The sequence below is a fragment of the Podarcis cretensis genome, assembly GCF_951804945.1.
Source record: "Podarcis cretensis genome assembly, chromosome: 16".
NCBI lineage: Eukaryota > Metazoa > Chordata > Lepidosauria > Squamata > Lacertidae > Podarcis > Podarcis cretensis.
Genome location: NC_137186.1, coordinates 38,809,714 through 38,825,890, shown reverse-complemented (window position 1 = coordinate 38,825,890; position 16,177 = coordinate 38,809,714). Strand labels below are relative to the sequence as shown.

The following is a 16,177-nucleotide window of genomic DNA, read 5'->3' as shown; positions in this document are numbered from 1 at the left end:
GTATATCATACATTTTAGATAATAATTTGGATTTACCCTCTATTATTTCTATCTGAAATTTGGATTTCTTCTCATTCATCCCTACTTTTTTATGTTCCGTCCATATTGCGTTTATTTGGTGGAATTGTAACCAGCTTGTTAATTTCTCTTTCAGCTCCTCATATGTTCTCATCCTCCATCCACTTTCTGATCTTTTTAGCAGGTCCTCATAAGTAAACCTTTTTCCTTCCATATTGGTTTTTTTGATCACTGAAATATTGATTGGTGATAGCCACCAGGGTGTTTTCCATTCAAGGAGTTTTTTATTCTTCTCCCACACTTCATATAGAGGCCCCCTAATAATATGACTAGAAAACCCTTTATGTACTTTTTCTTTGTTTTGCCATAAGTAGGCATGCCAGCCAAACCTATTGTCGAACCCCTCGAGGTCTAATAAGTCAGTATTTTCCAAATTGATCCAATCTTTGATCCAGCAAAGGCAGGCTGCCTCGAAATATAATTTTAGGTTGGGTACCGAGAATCCCCCTCTTTCTTTCCGGTCTGTAAGAAGTTTGAATCTAATTCTTGGCCTTTTTCCTTGCCATATGAATTTCGAAAGAGTTTTTTGCCAATCTGTAAACATTTTAGAGCCTCTGATCACGGGGATGTTTTGAAACAGCATTCTTGGAAGTAAGTTCATTTTTATTGCCGCCATCCTTCCCATCCACGAGAGTTTCACTCTGCTCCAGGTGTCCAGGTCTTTCTTAATCTGCTTCCATGTCGTAAGGTAGTTGTCTTGAATCAAGTTTATATTTTTAGTAGTTAACCAAATTCCCAGATACTTTATTTTTTTTGCCACTTTAATTCCATACTGTAATTCTAGCTTTTCATTTTCATCCTTTTGCAAATTCTTCGTTAAAACTTTGGTCTTTAATTTATTCAATTTGAAACCAGATACCTTACCAAATTCTTCTAACATCTCCAAGGCCTTACCAACACTTTCTTGTGGGTTTTCCAGGGATAGCTTCAAGTCGTCGGCATACGCTTTTAACTTATACTCCTTTGTTCCTATTTTGATCCCACGGATCTCTAATGTTACTCTTATTTTATTTGTGATTACCTCTAGTGCCATAATAAATAGAAGCGGGGATAGAGGGCAACCCTGTCTTGTTCCTTTTTCAATTTTAAATGAGTTTGTTAAGTTATTATTTATAATCAGTTTTGCAGATTGTTTCGAGTATATTGCTCTTATTCCGTTCATGAACTCGCCCTCTAGCCCTGCTTTTTCCATGCTCTTCAATAGGAACTGCCAAGAAACGTTATCAAATGCCTTTTCAGCATCGATAAAAATCAGCGCCGCGGGTATCTCATTCTTACATTCCAAGTACTCAATAATGTTTATAGCGTGCCTTACGTTATCTCTAAGTTGCCTATTTGGAAGAAATCCTGCCTGGTCTTTATGTATTAAATTTACTAGACATTTCTTAAGTCTGCTTGCCAACACCTCCGCGAAGATTTTATAATCATTATTTAATAGTGATATCGGTCTATAGTTCTTAATATTCAGTTTGTCCATATCTGGTTTAGGGATCATCGTTATATAAGCCTCTTTCCAGGACTCTGGAATCTTTCCTCCTTTCAATATCTTATTCATGGTGTCACATAGCACTGGTGTTAATTGGTGTTCTAATACTTTATAGTATTTGGCTGATAATCCGTCCGGTCCTGGGGCTTTTCCTGGTTTCATCTTCTTTATTGCCTCCTGGATCTCTTCTATTTTTATGGGATTATTTAGTTGGTATCTTTCTTCATCTGTTATGGTCTTCCCACTATAGTCTTCCAAATATTTTTCTATTTGGGCTATTCCTTTCTCTTCTTTTTTATACAGCTTCTCATAGAATTTGAGGAAATTCTCTTTTATTTCTTTTGGGTCTTCAATCAAGTGCTCTTCTACTTTTATCTTATTTATTACGCTTTGTTCTTGCCTTCTTCTCAATTGCCATGTTAATAATTTGCCCGTTTTGTTTGCTGATTCGAAATATTTTTGTTTCATTACTTTGATTTTCCATTCTATTTCTTGACTTGTTAACATTGAATATTGAGATTGTAACATTTTTGTTGTTTGCCTGTTTTGATCATCATTGGGGTTTGTTATTAATTTTTTCTCACACTCTCTTATCTGCTTGAGAATTTCCTCCTTCTTTTGTTCTCTTACTTTCCTCCTGTAGCTGTTTTGCTGTATAAAAAACCCTCTTAAAACCGCTTTACTAGCGTCCCAGACTATGTCCAGACTTGTCCTAGTATTGAGATTCAGGGTAAAGTATTCTTTTAAGGTGGTTTTGGCTTTTTCCACAACCTGCTCGTTTTCTAATAGGTATTCATTTATTCTCCATCTGAAACCGCCCTGTGATTTACCTTTTATTTCCAATATAACCGAGTTATGGTCTGAGATAATTCTCGGTTGAATTTCGCAATTTGTAGTTCTTAATGCAAGCTCTCTAGAGACCCAGATTTGATCAATTCTACTCCAACTCTTATACGGTTCTGAGAGAAAGGTGAATTGCTTCTCTATTGCATGTTTGTGTCTCCAAATGTCTATTAAATCTAAGTTTTCTTCCAAGTTCTTAAAGGATTTTGGCAGCTTCCCTTGTTTATTTTTCCCCTTTCCTAATTGTTTGTCTAATTCCGGTTCCGGCACTCCATTAAAGTCTCCCATTAGGATCGTCTTATTAGATTCCAACTCCAATAGCATTTGCTCCAGTTTCTTGAAGAATTCTGGCTTGTTCGAATTTGGGGCATATATGTTTATCACATTAAGCTTTTCACCTTGGAAGTTAATTTGTACTTCCAAGATCCTTCCTTCATTATCTCTACAGATCACTTTGGGGTCCCATTTTTCTTTCACATATATCGCCACCCCTCTTTTCTTTTCCGTTGTGCAATTTATAAACCCAACTCCCAACTTTTTATGTACCAGGATATGTTTATGTTTTTTACACACGTGTGTCTCCTGTAAACAGATTACGTCTAATTTCTTTCTTTTCAGCACATTTACAATTTTATTCCTTTTGGTTTTTTCATTCAGACCATTCACATTCCACGACAGAAATTTTAAGTTCATTATAATGACAACTTTTCAGTCTACAAATAATTTGTATTTTAAATTTGAGTGGTTTTGTGCAACTTTCTTCTGAGTAGATACTTTACTATAATTTACTATATGCAAGTCAGCAGCACTCAGACATCCCTGCTCAGCTAGGCACTGGGGTGGATTTCATCCAGTGCCTTGCAGAGCTGGGCAGACACTGCCAACGGACCTTGTGCCACTCGGTGACATCTGAAGGCCCTGATCCACTAGGCACTGGGGTGGATTGCACCCTGCACATTCCAGAGTCAGGCCCAGGCTGCCACCGGGCCCAACATTGGCAGCAACAACAAGCAGCTCTGGCTCTCCCAGGCCTACCCATTGCCCCCCCCATTTACCAGATCTGAGGGTTCTGAATTGCAAGCTCTACTGGTCCCAGATTCTGCCCACCTAGCAGTTTGAAAGCACGCCAAAGTGCAGGTAGATAAACAGGTACCGCTCCGGCGGGAAGGTAAATGGCGTTTCCGTGCACTGCTCTGGTTTGCCAGAAGTGGCTTAGTCATGCTGGCCACATGACCCAGAAAAACTGTCTGCGGACAAACGTCGGCTCACTCGGCCTATAGAGCGAGATGAGCGCGCAACCCCAGAGTTGTTCGCGACTGGGCCTAATGGTCAGGGGTACCTTTACCTTTTACTGGTCAAAATGGGAGCCTCAGAGATTGTCCTCTCCCACCAGACTGCGCCAAGAAAATGCATGTGGCAAAAACAAGTACTCAGCCCTAGTGGGCTGCCCCCTTACCCGCTTGTGATTGGCCAAGCGGATAGCCAGCCAATCAGGATTTTTCTTATTTTAAAGAATGATTTTTTTCTTCACTTCTCACTTCCCTCTGTGCCCCCCTAGCCTCTTGCTGTGCCCCCTCATTTACACATTTTCCACCTGTGCCCCCCTTGGAATATCGCACCCTTGGGAAACACTGATCTAGATTTATCTTGCAACAAACACTATAATGAGCTGTCCATGGTCCTGAACTGTTTTACTCTATCCAGTGTTACAGTGGTGGGGAATATGCAGCCCTCCAGGCAACTCTCATCTGCAGACACAAAGGTCCAGGATGAGGGCAGTTGTTATAGTCCAGCAACATCTCCAGGGCTATATGTTCTCCATTCTGGCAGTACACTTCCCATGAGGACTTTCAACCTTTTTATTTGAAAATATTTCTAAGGATACCAGGGGAGTGTACAAATAAGCATGAATAACATTGTTCATACACTGTAACTAATAGATAATATATAAAATTGTAAGTATGTTGTCATACTACAGTTTGCATGGCTGTCAATAGGTGGTGCTGCAAACTAGTGTGAGGACAAATTTATCAGGAGGCCAGTGAGAAAACAAGTGGGTGGCTGGATGGCAGAGGCCCGTGAGAGAGCAGGTGGCAGAAGCTTGCAAAGTAGTGGCTTGCACAGACCACAGTGGCCAGTGAGAGAGTGGCAAAGTGTGCAGCCAAGGCTGGTAAGACAGTGGCAAGGCAGAGAACTTGGAAAGTCCAACTGCTCTCTGAGCCGGAGGCCTGTCAAGATGGATATAAAAGAAAATAAGGACTGGATGATCAAAATTTGGTTTGAATTGAAGAATGAGGAATGGAAAGATCTCCTTCTGTGGAGATCTGAAGATTTATGGACTATAAAACTGAGTAAGGTGGAAGTTGGAGCTTTTGGGACATTTGGAATTAAAAGGATTAAGAAACAAGATTTGAGCTCCACCTTTATATATGGAGGCCCAGCTGAAAGGAACATGGACATTATCGGGACAGAGCCCCTCCGAGACTTGGTGTTTAATACAAAGGACTATCAAAAAAACTGGCAGAGAGGAACTGAGAGAGATTTAAGAGCCTCAGATGTGAGGTCTCCAGGCTGATAGCAGATGGACTAATGGACAATGGTTCGGGGATCGAAACCAGGAAAGGGAGGGTGGGATTTGGGAGTCCAAAGGGTGTACAAATATTCTCTGATTTTTTCTATTTTTTCGTTTTTTGCTTTGTGATTAGTATAAAAATGGGGAATTTGTGGAAGGGAAATTGGGTCGATTTTAGAAAAAGTCTTTAAGTATAATGATTGATGTATATAAGTAAAAATTTGATATATAAACTGAATTAAATATAATAATAAATTAAGGTTAAAAATTAGGGATAAGAACTTGTTGAATAAATATTTGGACATGGAATACAAGAAGGGGAGGTGAGGGGAAGTCGCGGAAAAAAGTTATTGAAAATAAGGACTGTAAATGTTGAATGTCTTTTAATTTTGCTTTTTCTTTCTTTTTTTCTTCTTTTCTATTTTATCTTTTCTGGAAAGTTGTTTGTTGTTTTTTGCTTTTGTGTATTATGTGAAATTCTAATAAATATCATTAAAAAAAAAAAAGAAAGTCCAACTTCTCTCTGATGCAATGAACCCCTTCTTAAGACACCACGAAGCAATGTTATGGGGCGGGATGCTGCTTCAGAGAATGGTTTGTCTGGGTGGGTTTGGGGTGAGCTGTTAAGGGGAGGGAGGTGGGTGTTGGTGAGGTCTAAGGGAGAGAAGCAGAGCTGGTGAGCAATGCAAGCAGGAGCGGAACCCCAAGTATGTACAATAAAAAGCAACCTTCATAACAAGCACAGCAAACCAAAACTGTCAAAAATCCAAAACAATTGACAGAGTAGAACTAAAGCAGCCCAGGAATTTTAAATGCCTAGACCTGGGGTCACCAATGTGGTGCAACCAATCAGTTTGTCAGTATCTCATATGGTGCTTGTGAAAGGTCCCTTCAAAAATCTGAAATGAATAAAAAAAAGTTTGCTCTTCCTGTTCAGTTGCGGTTTGAACCATTGAGGCTCCCATCCTGTTTGTGTGTGTGTGTATGCAAATGTGTGTAGGGTATGTGTGCCAAACTGGGTTCTGACCCGTGTGAAAAAAGCCTAGTTTGGCCCTTGCATGCTCAAGGTAGTTTACAACTTAAACTTTTCAATGTAATTACAGACCTAACAAAGGTACTCATAAACAATAAATAAAACATCAAAAAATACACATCCAATTTGAACAATCTCCACATAAATTATAATATCTAAAAATAAAGCTGCAAATTAATATCAACAACTTCAACAACCCCCTACCCAACAAAATCTCCTAAACAACATCCCAGCCCAAGAGTCTGTTCAGCAGCCTCAGCTTTTGTAGCTGGAGTCAGTCCGGGCTTCGCCCTCCCAGGCCACATGGGAAAAGGCCTGCAAGTCAGGGAGCAGGACTTCCAGGATTCACAGCCAAGATGTGACTGGCACCCACATGGCACTCTCAAAATTCCAAGGGTGCCAATTGGCGCCAGTGGGTTAGTGACATCTGGCATAGGCAAACAGGAGTCTCAACCTGGTGCCAGAAAGGGTGCAATGATGACACCCGTCTGTAAATGGTGCCTTGTGCCAAATCTCCCATTATGGTATGAACCTGGAAGTCTTCTTCTCAACCCTCTGCTTCTTGGTGAGCACCTTCTCTACAAATTGCTCTCCTGGCTACTATGGTGATGGTGTACACAAAGTTTGATTGGAAATGACACCCTGTGTCAAACGGAAATGCCCTATCTCCTGCCATGCTCTGAGACTGCAGATCTTCTTCTCAAATCCTCCATTCCTTGCTTGGCAACATCCCTGCAACTATGGTGGTGTAAGCAAAAATTGCAAATAATTGGGCCACGGGGCCCAAAGCCAGAGCCCCCATTGAAATGGAAACATGACGACAGAAAAATTCCCATGGGAATTAAAGGCCACCCAAGTAGTTTCCACATCCGTCTTTGATGACACTGGAGTAATTTAAATTTGTGACACAGTTCAGAGTCATGTCAAAGGCTAAAAAAGTCTGCAGAAAGTCCATTCTCGTCCCCCACAAAAGAAAGTGCCATTACAACAAAAAAATAGGATTCCATGACTAGGCTTTGTTCAGTGGACCTACTCACTTAAGACTGCAGGGAAGCAATAAAACTAAGTGGTGCTTTTTATTATTTCTGCCCCCCACCCCCTTCACCAGAAAGAAATATGTCTAATGAATGTCTCATGTCTGAAACACTGGGCTGGATTCATCAAAGGGAGTCAGTAATTACCAAATTGAGAGAATCATGAATTGCTTTTCTAAATTTGAAAAGCACATCAAGAATAGATCAGGAGCAGGCAAAATTAATAGTTACGAACTCATTTCCATAGAAATGGACTTATTAGCAAGCTTGCCAGCTGCCTAAAATTATAAGGTCTTTTCCTTCTGCTTGCAGGAAATAACCGTGTTGGGTTTTTTTTTAAAAAAAAACAACCCAAATCAAATATTTTCTCCCCTTCTTTCAAAATTTCATTGAAACTTGAATTTTGCTAAGTTTGCAGAAGGTGGGGAATATCTCTGTTATTGGGCAAATAGAAAATAAAATGGTGGAGGAAGGAAGTACCAGAAAGAGAGGAGGAGTTTATGCAAGTTTGAAGTTTTGTCTTCCTTCAGAAGGAACGTGGTGGGAGGTGCAGAATCTAACAGGATTGAGGACTGTGATGTTCTTATCATTTCTTATGACAGCTAATCTGTAGTCAAGTTCCAGCCTGAACAGGAAGCCTTTGGAGTTCTTCTTGTCAAGGAGGGCCAATGGCCAGCATGCATGAGCAGTCACTAGAATACCTTTCCTTTCTGTTGGTTTATTCAGAATATTTATAGGCCATTCTTTGGCAATGCCTTCACTGAATCTTGAAATAACATAATTAAAGCCACTGTTTGAAATGGTACATTCAGGCCAGGGATCAGCTGCAGCCAGCTCTCTGGTTTGCCACTGGGAGAAAAGGACTAGACTTGCTGCTGGCCAGATCTAGCAGGCTCATCTTATGCTCCTATCATGGCTGTGCATCTTGACTTCTCTGCAGTTATGGAGATTGAGGTACTAAAGGGGAATGAGTCTGCCAGGCCTGCATCCAGTGGCTGCACCGCCCCCCCCCCAAGGAACGGACAGATACCCACTCAAGACCCGCTCCCTGCCTTGCTTGCCTTTGCACCTGACCTGGCAGGGCAAGGACCTGATTGACTCCAACTACAAAAGCTGAGGCTGCTGAAGAGGCCAGAGACCACCTTGGCTGTGATTGCTGGAAGACGTGGTCCTTCCCTTGCTGGCCTTTTCCCCACCTGGCCTGGGAAGGAGGGGCTCTGACTGACTGATTGACTCCAGCTACGAAAGCTGAGGCTGCTCAACAGACTTTTGGGTTGGGGTATTGTATAGAGGTTTTTCTTGGGCTTTTTGTTGCTGTTATTGATATTATTATTTTTTTATCTTTACTTTTAGACATTATGAGTGTTATGGGAAGACTGCTCAGTTTGGTTGTACACCTGTTGATGTGTTTTATTTATTGTTTATGGCTACTTCTGTTATGTTCATAATTATGTAAATCTTTTCATGTTGTAGGGGACATGGGTGGTGCTGTGGTCTAAACCACTGAGCCTCTTGGGCTTGCCGATCAGAAGGTTGGCTGTTCGAATCCCCGCAATGGGGTGAGCTCCTGTTGCTCGGTCCCAGCTCCTGCCAACCTAGCAGTTTGAAAGCACGCCAAAAAGTGCAAGTAGATAAATAGGTACTGCTCTGGCAGGAAGGTAAACGGTGTTTCCATGCATTTGCTCTGGTTTCGGTGTTCTGTTGCGCCAGAAGCGGCTTAGTCATGCTGGCCACATGACCCGGAAGCTGTCTGCGGACAAACGCCGGCTCCCTCGTCCTGTAAAGCGAAATGAGCTCCACAACCCCAGAGTCGTCTGCGACTGGACTTAATTGTCAGGGGTCCTTTACCTTTACCTTTTTTTTCATGTTGTAAGCTGCCTTGAACATGTCCCCCCCCCCCACTATGGAAAGGCAGCATACAAATAAGATGATGGTGATGATGATGATGATGATGATGTGTTTACATTTTGAGAAGTGCAAATCAGGAAGGTTTGCGTTCAAATGCCATGTGAACTGAATCTCTCTCTATCCCTGTATCAGGCTCCTGCCTCCCCATACCTTCCAGGCTGGGCACTCATGTTCACTTTCTGCATTGCATGTGCTGTATTGGGACCCTGCTGGTTTCTGTGCCATTACTTGTCTGCCCTGAAGAGTGGAACTAAGCTGAAGGGAGCTGCAATAGAACTGCTCACCCATTTGCAAAGCTAAGCAGGGCCTGGTCTGGTTTCAAATTGGATGGGGGAACCATGTGTTGAAATTGCTGCATTGCAGGGGGTTGGACTGGATGACCATCGGGGTCCCTTCGAACTCTACAGTTCTATTACTCTGTGAGTTGGACAAGTTCCCCCCAGCCTTTTCTGAAGGTCCCTTGCAAACTTGGGGATTTTGCTGAGCTCCTGAATTTGCTGATGACAGACACAACTTGGAACTGACAGTTAATAACCTTTCGAGCCAGGGAAGGAAGTACCGATCAGTCTTCATACTCTAGGAAAGGCTCGGGGTCAATGGGGTGAGTGTTAGAACAAAGACTCCCGGGACGGCAAAAGGGTTGTGGACCACGCGAGAGGTGAAATAAAATAAAATAAATCCACTTTGGAAAGTTTTCGTGCTGTGGCTCATTATAACTACGACCTGGGAAGAGGCACGGAACAAGGGCCACAGGTTGATTGCAGTCTTCTCCGTGGGGGATTCTGTGTCCCAGATACTGCCAGGCTTGGGCCAAATGATCTGTCTGTGAGATGGAGGGATAAAATCAAACGTTCAAGGAGTGGCAGAAGTGTCACAATCTTTTCAGAGGGCTCAATGCCTGCCAACGTGTAAAGCATTTTCAGTGGCTGGTAAGCTCACTTTGTAAGAAGTTTCCTCTGGGGGATATATATATATATATATATATATATGACAGTCTGAGACATGAAACCTAATTAGAACAGAACTGCTCTGACAGGTGAGTACAGCTGTTTCTGCAGCGCCACTAAAAAAAGGAGATTAAGACAACGCAAGCACCTTGTGTTGGTTTTATTTTATTTTTTGCAAATGCCTGCCCTGCTTGGTGTATGCAAATTGTCTGCAGGGGAAAGGAAAGAAGGGCATCACCAGTCCTTAACTTTAAAGCTGTCTTCATTGGAATTGTGCAGCCTTCACCCTTTTACTCAACCAGAGTCAGAGGATTATACGAAGAGCTTTCCTTTCTAAAACATCGTCACGTCCTACTCCCTTTAGTATCCTATGGTAGAGAAAGATAAGGTGGCGCCCTCCAGATTTTGCTGGACCCCAATTCCCATCATCCTTGACTGTTGGCTATGCTGGCTGGGAATGATGGGAGTTGTGGTCTAACAGCACTTCGAGGACAACAGTTTCCTGCCTATTACACACTCTAGCTATTCCAAGCCTTTCCCAATGTGGTGCCAACTCCCATCATCCCTGGTGAACTCGAAGAACATTTGGAGGGAATCCAGTTTGGAGAAATATACATAACACTGGCACAGCTAGGCATCCCCCATAAGTGCATTATTATTATTATTATTATTATTATTATTATTATTATTATTATTATTTTATTCCCCACCCATCTGGCTGGGTTTCTCCAGCCACTCTGGGCAACTTCCAGCAGAATATTAAAATAAAATGATTCACCAAATATTAAAAGCTTCCCTAAACAGGGCTGCCTTCAGATGTCTTCTAAAAGTCTGATAGTTGTTTTACTCTTTGACATCTGCTGGGAGGGCGTTCCACAGGGTAGGTGCCACTATTGAGAAGACCCTCTGCCTGGTTCCCTGTAACTTGGCTTCTCGCAGTGAGGGAACCGCCAGAAGGCCCTCGGCGCTGGACCTCAGTGTCTGGGCAGAACGATGGGGGTGGAGATGCTCCTTCAGGTATACTGGACCAAGGCTGTTTAGGGCTTTAAAGGTGAGCACCAACACTTTGAATTGTGCTCGGAAACGTACTGGGAGCCAATGTAGGTCTATAAGGATGCATATGGATGCCAACTCTTGCAAAAATTACTCCAGGGTGTATAGGTTGAACTACTGGAGCACAACCTGTGGCTCTTCAGGTGTTCTGGGTCTGAAGCTCCCAACATCCTCTGTGCAATTGGGCCCAGAGCCTTGGAGACACCGCAGGGGCACCACTGAAATCTAGGACCCCAAGGTTATGATAAGGAGGTATTAATCACCCAGTATTGTTTTTTAGTTATGCTATCATATCATACCTTCCAAAGCCTCAGGAGCTCTGGAAAACTGTGTTTCCTAGAGATTCTGGTGCTCAGAATTCTACTTTGGGCATTTTCACTGGGCATAATGTGGCCAGTTTATTGGCCTTGGACATTGACAGGGAACCCGTGGCCATCCAAATATGGTTGGATTTCCAGCTCCTAGCAGCCGCAGCCTCTCTCTGGGCAATTGTCAGGGATGGTGGGGTTTTTAGGGAGACTGTGTTGCATCATTGTGTAATGTTGCATGGAGAAAGCTTGGTTGGGGTGGGGATGATGGCCAGCACTGGTGGCTGCAAAGAGCTTCTACTGTTTCCCACTGTGAAAAAGGGTTGGCTGCAGGCAAAGGGGTGAGTAACTTCACTCTCCTTTTGACCCCCTCTAAATTTGCCTGCGAGTTCTCCTAGGACAGTGATGGCCAAACTCAGCCCTCCAGCTGTTTTGGGACTACAACTCCCATCACCCCTAGCTAACAGGACCAGTGGTCCGGGATGATGGGAATTATAGTCCCAAAACAGCTGGAGGGCCAAGTTTGGTCATCACTGTCCTAGGAGAAAGCTTGTTGCCTGGCTCCTGTAAATACGAACAATTAGAAAATCTGAAGATCTACTGTTCTGAGAAGGGGACATGTTGGCTGATTTAGGTGGTTTGACAACAACAGGCATATCTAAGCCCTCTAGTATGATTGCCAGAGGGGCCCACCCCCCGTCCAGCAACAATTTAAGGAATCTCAGTCTTTTCTTTTTCTGTCCAAATATGAAAGTTTATGTGATATGTTAAAAAAATGATCCAATTTCAAATTCCCAGTAACACCACCTTTTAATTTTTCAGGGCGAATGTCTCTTCTTATGAGATCTTTCAGATGGATTTTGAGATAGACAACAGTAGTGGCCTGGTGGGGCCCCAGCAAATCACCTGGCAGGTGGAATACCCCCGAGATGAGTCTGTGAGCGAGCTGGTGGTCTCCGAGATCTTTGTCAGCCAAGCGACTTTTGCAGGAATTGTTCCACTTGCGATGGTAAGAATCTACCTCTTCCTTTGTTATATTATACTGTTTCATGTTTCATTCTGTTTCTGTAGATGTGGGAACTGGGGAAGGAGAGAAATATTTCCTGAAAAATGCTTTGATTGTTAGAATGCTCACCTTTCCCAGTCCCATTTATTGTCATCTATTTTTTATTTGGCATCATTCTTTGCCTCCTGGTATTTGCATCTCCCTCTTTCATGGATGATCCCAGCCAATCAGCAATCGCACAGCTGAATGGGATGACATCACAATGATACATAGGCAATCAGATTTAGCCAAGTGAGGAAACCAAGCCCATCTGAGAGAAAGGGGAAGAGAAAATGGTGTGAATAGGTGACATTTTTGGAGGTGTTCCTATAGTTGGTTGAAAAGATTGCGGGGTTTTGACAGACAAAACCAAAAATGCTTCTGAAAAGCAGCAGTCTTTGGGTTCAGCATTATGAATCCTTAATGTTTGTTCAAGGCAACTGGATTTGCTAATTTGCATCTGCAGTAGAAAGGTCTCAATGCATAAACTACATATCAATAAAATTTTTTTATTTACCTGATGTTTAGTAACAGCTCCTTGGAAACCATTAGAGCCTATTGTGTGATTCCACAACCTCCCTTTTGGGGATTATGGGCCCAGTACATGATAATCGCTCCTCTGGAGCTGTTGCCTTCCATTGTGTTACTGAAATCTCCATGCATCCACACAGCGGTGATAGGCTACAATTAGCTGTGGCATTTTCATTTAAATTAATTAGCTGGCTCATGCTGGAAACTTTATTTCTAAACGAAGCTAAGTGAACCATTGGTGGGGAGGGCCTGAATTCTCTCCACTTCTCAGACCTTTGCATTTGCTAGTCTTCCATCACAGTCTTGTGGTGTTTTTAATAAAAGAAGTAATTTCAAAGGTCTTGGTGGACCCAAAGTGGAGTTCCATTTTAGCCCCTGTCTCATATGTGCATGTAGAAAAGAGCCCATGGGATCAGACCAACATCCTGTTATCCAGAATAGTCAGCTGGATGCTTCCATAAGCAGGGTACTGCAGTTTGTTCCCCTGGTATTTATTACTCTGAAGCAAGGATGGGCAGTGGGACACAGGTGGTGCTGTGATCTAAACCACTGAGCCTAGGGCTTGCCGATCTGAAGGTCAGCGGTTCGAATCCTCTTGATGGAGTGAGCTCCTGTTGTTTGGTCCCAGCTCCTGCCAACCTAGCAGTTCGAAAGCATGTCAAAGTGCAAGTAGATAAATAGGTACCACTCTGGCAGGAAGGTAAACGGTGTTTCCATGCACTGCTCTGGTTTTGCCAGGAGTGGCTTAGTCATGCTGGCCACACGACCCGGAAAAACTGTCTGCGGACAAACGCTGGCTCCCTCGGCCTGTAAAGCAAGATGAGCGCCGCAGCCCCAGAGTCGTTCGCGACTGGACTTAACTGTCAGGGGTCCTTTACCCTATTTTTAAGGATGGACAGGCCCATCTCAGTTCTACATGGGGGCCAGACTCATGTTGTGGTGACTGATGCTGTGAAGCAGAATTCACCCAGTTTTGGATTGTTCACCCACTAATATGAGTCATAGCTCAGTCAGTAGGGAATGGGACTTCTAATCTCAAGGTCATGGGTCCGAGCCCCATGTTGGGCAAAAGATCCAGCATTGCAGGGGGTGGACTAAATGATCCTCATGGTCCCTTCCAACCCTATGATTCTATGATGCCCATTGGGACTGGTAAGGTAGAAGGCAGGGAGCCCAAACAGAAGGTGGAGCCAGATCTAATGTCAGGTAGCGGCAGAGTCTGGCTTTGTATTTTCTTTGTGCCAAGAGGGGGCAAAATGCACATGTTCACAGGCGTTCTCATCTCAAGCTAATATATGATATGGGAGAGCCTGGCTTCTCTCTTTGACGTTGGCTTTTGCTCAAAGTTTCTGGGCTCCCAAATCGGAAAATCTACAGCTATTTTTCAGTGTTCCTTTTAAAATGTCTCTGGTCCTCTCGACACAACTAGGGAACTTGCGTCATTGTCGGAGTTGGGCTCAGTTACAATTCAGAGTAAGTCCCAGTAAGCCCTGATTCTGTGATGGACCCCTCTGATGGCGATAGCTCTCTTAAGGATCTTTGAGCTGGGATCATCTCTTTTAAAAGTCTGACAGCCCCAGAATTCAATGAAACCATTGGGATGACCTCACTGGGGAGGAAGAGGAATGATTTTGCTGCTGCTGTTAGCATCCATCTGTCTTGGGAGACAATAGAGATGAGTGCACTTCTGGGAGTGAATTCAAACTGCTGGAAGGTTGCAGTGCCTGCTGTGGCTGTAGACACCGACACAGGAAAGACATGTTTTGTTGCAGTCGGGGCAGATGAAGGCATCTGGTTGTGCTGCTGGAGATGCACCATGGCGTTTCTTCTATCTGTGCTTCTCCCAGGCCCAGCATTCATTCCTCCTCTGATCACTGTTATGGATGCACAACCTGACTGCCTGTCTCCAGGCACTGTGGTCATCCCACATCGCAGGGTTGGTGTCGCCAGCCTTCATGTCATGTTTGCAGACATCTTTGTAACACAGAGTTGTTCTGCCAATGGGTGGGGTGCCTGAAGCCAGCTCCCTATAGAGCACATCCTTGGGGAGGAATGATAACACACAGGATTTATTTGCCACATCAGCTAATTAATTCATTATCAAATAAAGTATCCCTCCTTTTCCTGAGGGACATGGGTGGCGCTGTGGGTTAAACCACAGAGTCTAGGACTTGCCGATCAGAAGGTTGGCGGTTCGAATCCCCACGACGGGGTGACCTCCCGTTGCTCAGTCCCTGCTCCTGCCAACCTAGCAGTTTGAAAGCACATCTCCCTCTCTCCCTAGCCTTCTCACACAACCTTGAGAGGTAGTTTAGGCTGAAAGTTCCCATTCAGGCAAATGAGAGGCATTATCTAAGTTCAAGGAAACATCCCAGCTAAGCAAATAGAGTCAAAGATGGTGCAAAGCAAGGCTGATGCAGTTGGGGGGTGGATGGACTGGGGAGAGGGTGTGTAGCTGGAGCAGGGGCTTGGAGGGCTGCATCCAGCCTCCAGCCTCAAGAACTAGGGGCTTGGAGGGCTGCATCCAGCCTCCAGCAGTGGTGACCGGTGCCCATTGGCAATGGTAGGGCAGAAGGCCAGGAGGGCAACAGTAGGTGGAGCAAAAGCCAATGTCAGACAGTCAACTAATTTTATCTCCATCTTCCTTCCTGTTGAGTTTGATGAAGACAACTTTGGGTCTAAGGAAGAAGGAAGGAGACAGCCAGTGCTACCCTCTGGACCAGTTGCTAGGCAAGAAGACTGGCAAATGGGGACTGGCTGAGAACAGGCCAAGGTTGGCTGTACAGTGCCCCCATTCACTCTGGGGGCTGCCACTGGCCCCCAGGCCTGAAGTTTGCTACACCTGAATAAGGCTTCACTTCTCAATTAGTTCTAGTGTTTCTTGACAAATTGCTGCATCCTAGATATGGCTCAGTTCCTTCTGCTCACAAGCCTGCTTGAGTCGGTAGCCTTAGGCAATGAGAAGTTGAGCGAGACAGCCCTGGTGAGGAGCAGCATCTTGTGTTTGCATATCTTTCCTCATGTTTGCCAACCTGGAGTGTTTGTTAGCATAGCAGGCATGGAGCCTGGGCTGCATCCCTCCAGAGCAGGAAGAGAATATCACTGCACCATGAGAACATAAGAGCCCTGCTTGATCAGGCCAAATGCCCCCCAGTCCAGAACTCTGTTCTCACTCACCCTGGCCAGCCAGGTGTCTGTTAGAAGCCCACAAGCAGGACCTGAGTGCACCAGCCCTCTTCCCAGTTGTGATTCTCAGCAACTTGTATTCAGAGGCAGATGACCACACTGGGAGCTGTAGTTTGTTGAAGATGTTGGCAGTTGTTAAGAGATGTCCCCAAC

At 44.0% G+C, this 16,177-nt stretch overlaps 1 protein-coding gene and 1 long non-coding RNA gene across 3 annotated transcripts in view; one reads left to right on the top strand and one right to left on the bottom strand.

Annotated features, from left to right (window-relative positions):
* LOC307205131 overlaps positions 1-16,177 on the bottom strand; it is a 469,056-nt gene that overhangs the window by 140,493 nt on the left and 312,386 nt on the right. The window lies entirely within an intron of this gene.
* Positions 1-16,177, top strand: part of TMEM132B (transmembrane protein 132B) — a 389,071-nt gene that overhangs the window by 261,749 nt on the left and 111,145 nt on the right. For both annotated transcript variants that reach the window (XM_079956515.1, XM_079956514.1), the window contains one exon: positions 12,085-12,271. In XM_079956515.1, the coding sequence (XP_079812641.1) occupies positions 12,116-12,271 (156 nt within the window). In that variant the 5' untranslated portion in view covers positions 12,085-12,115. The remainder of the gene's footprint in view (positions 1-12,084; positions 12,272-16,177) is intronic.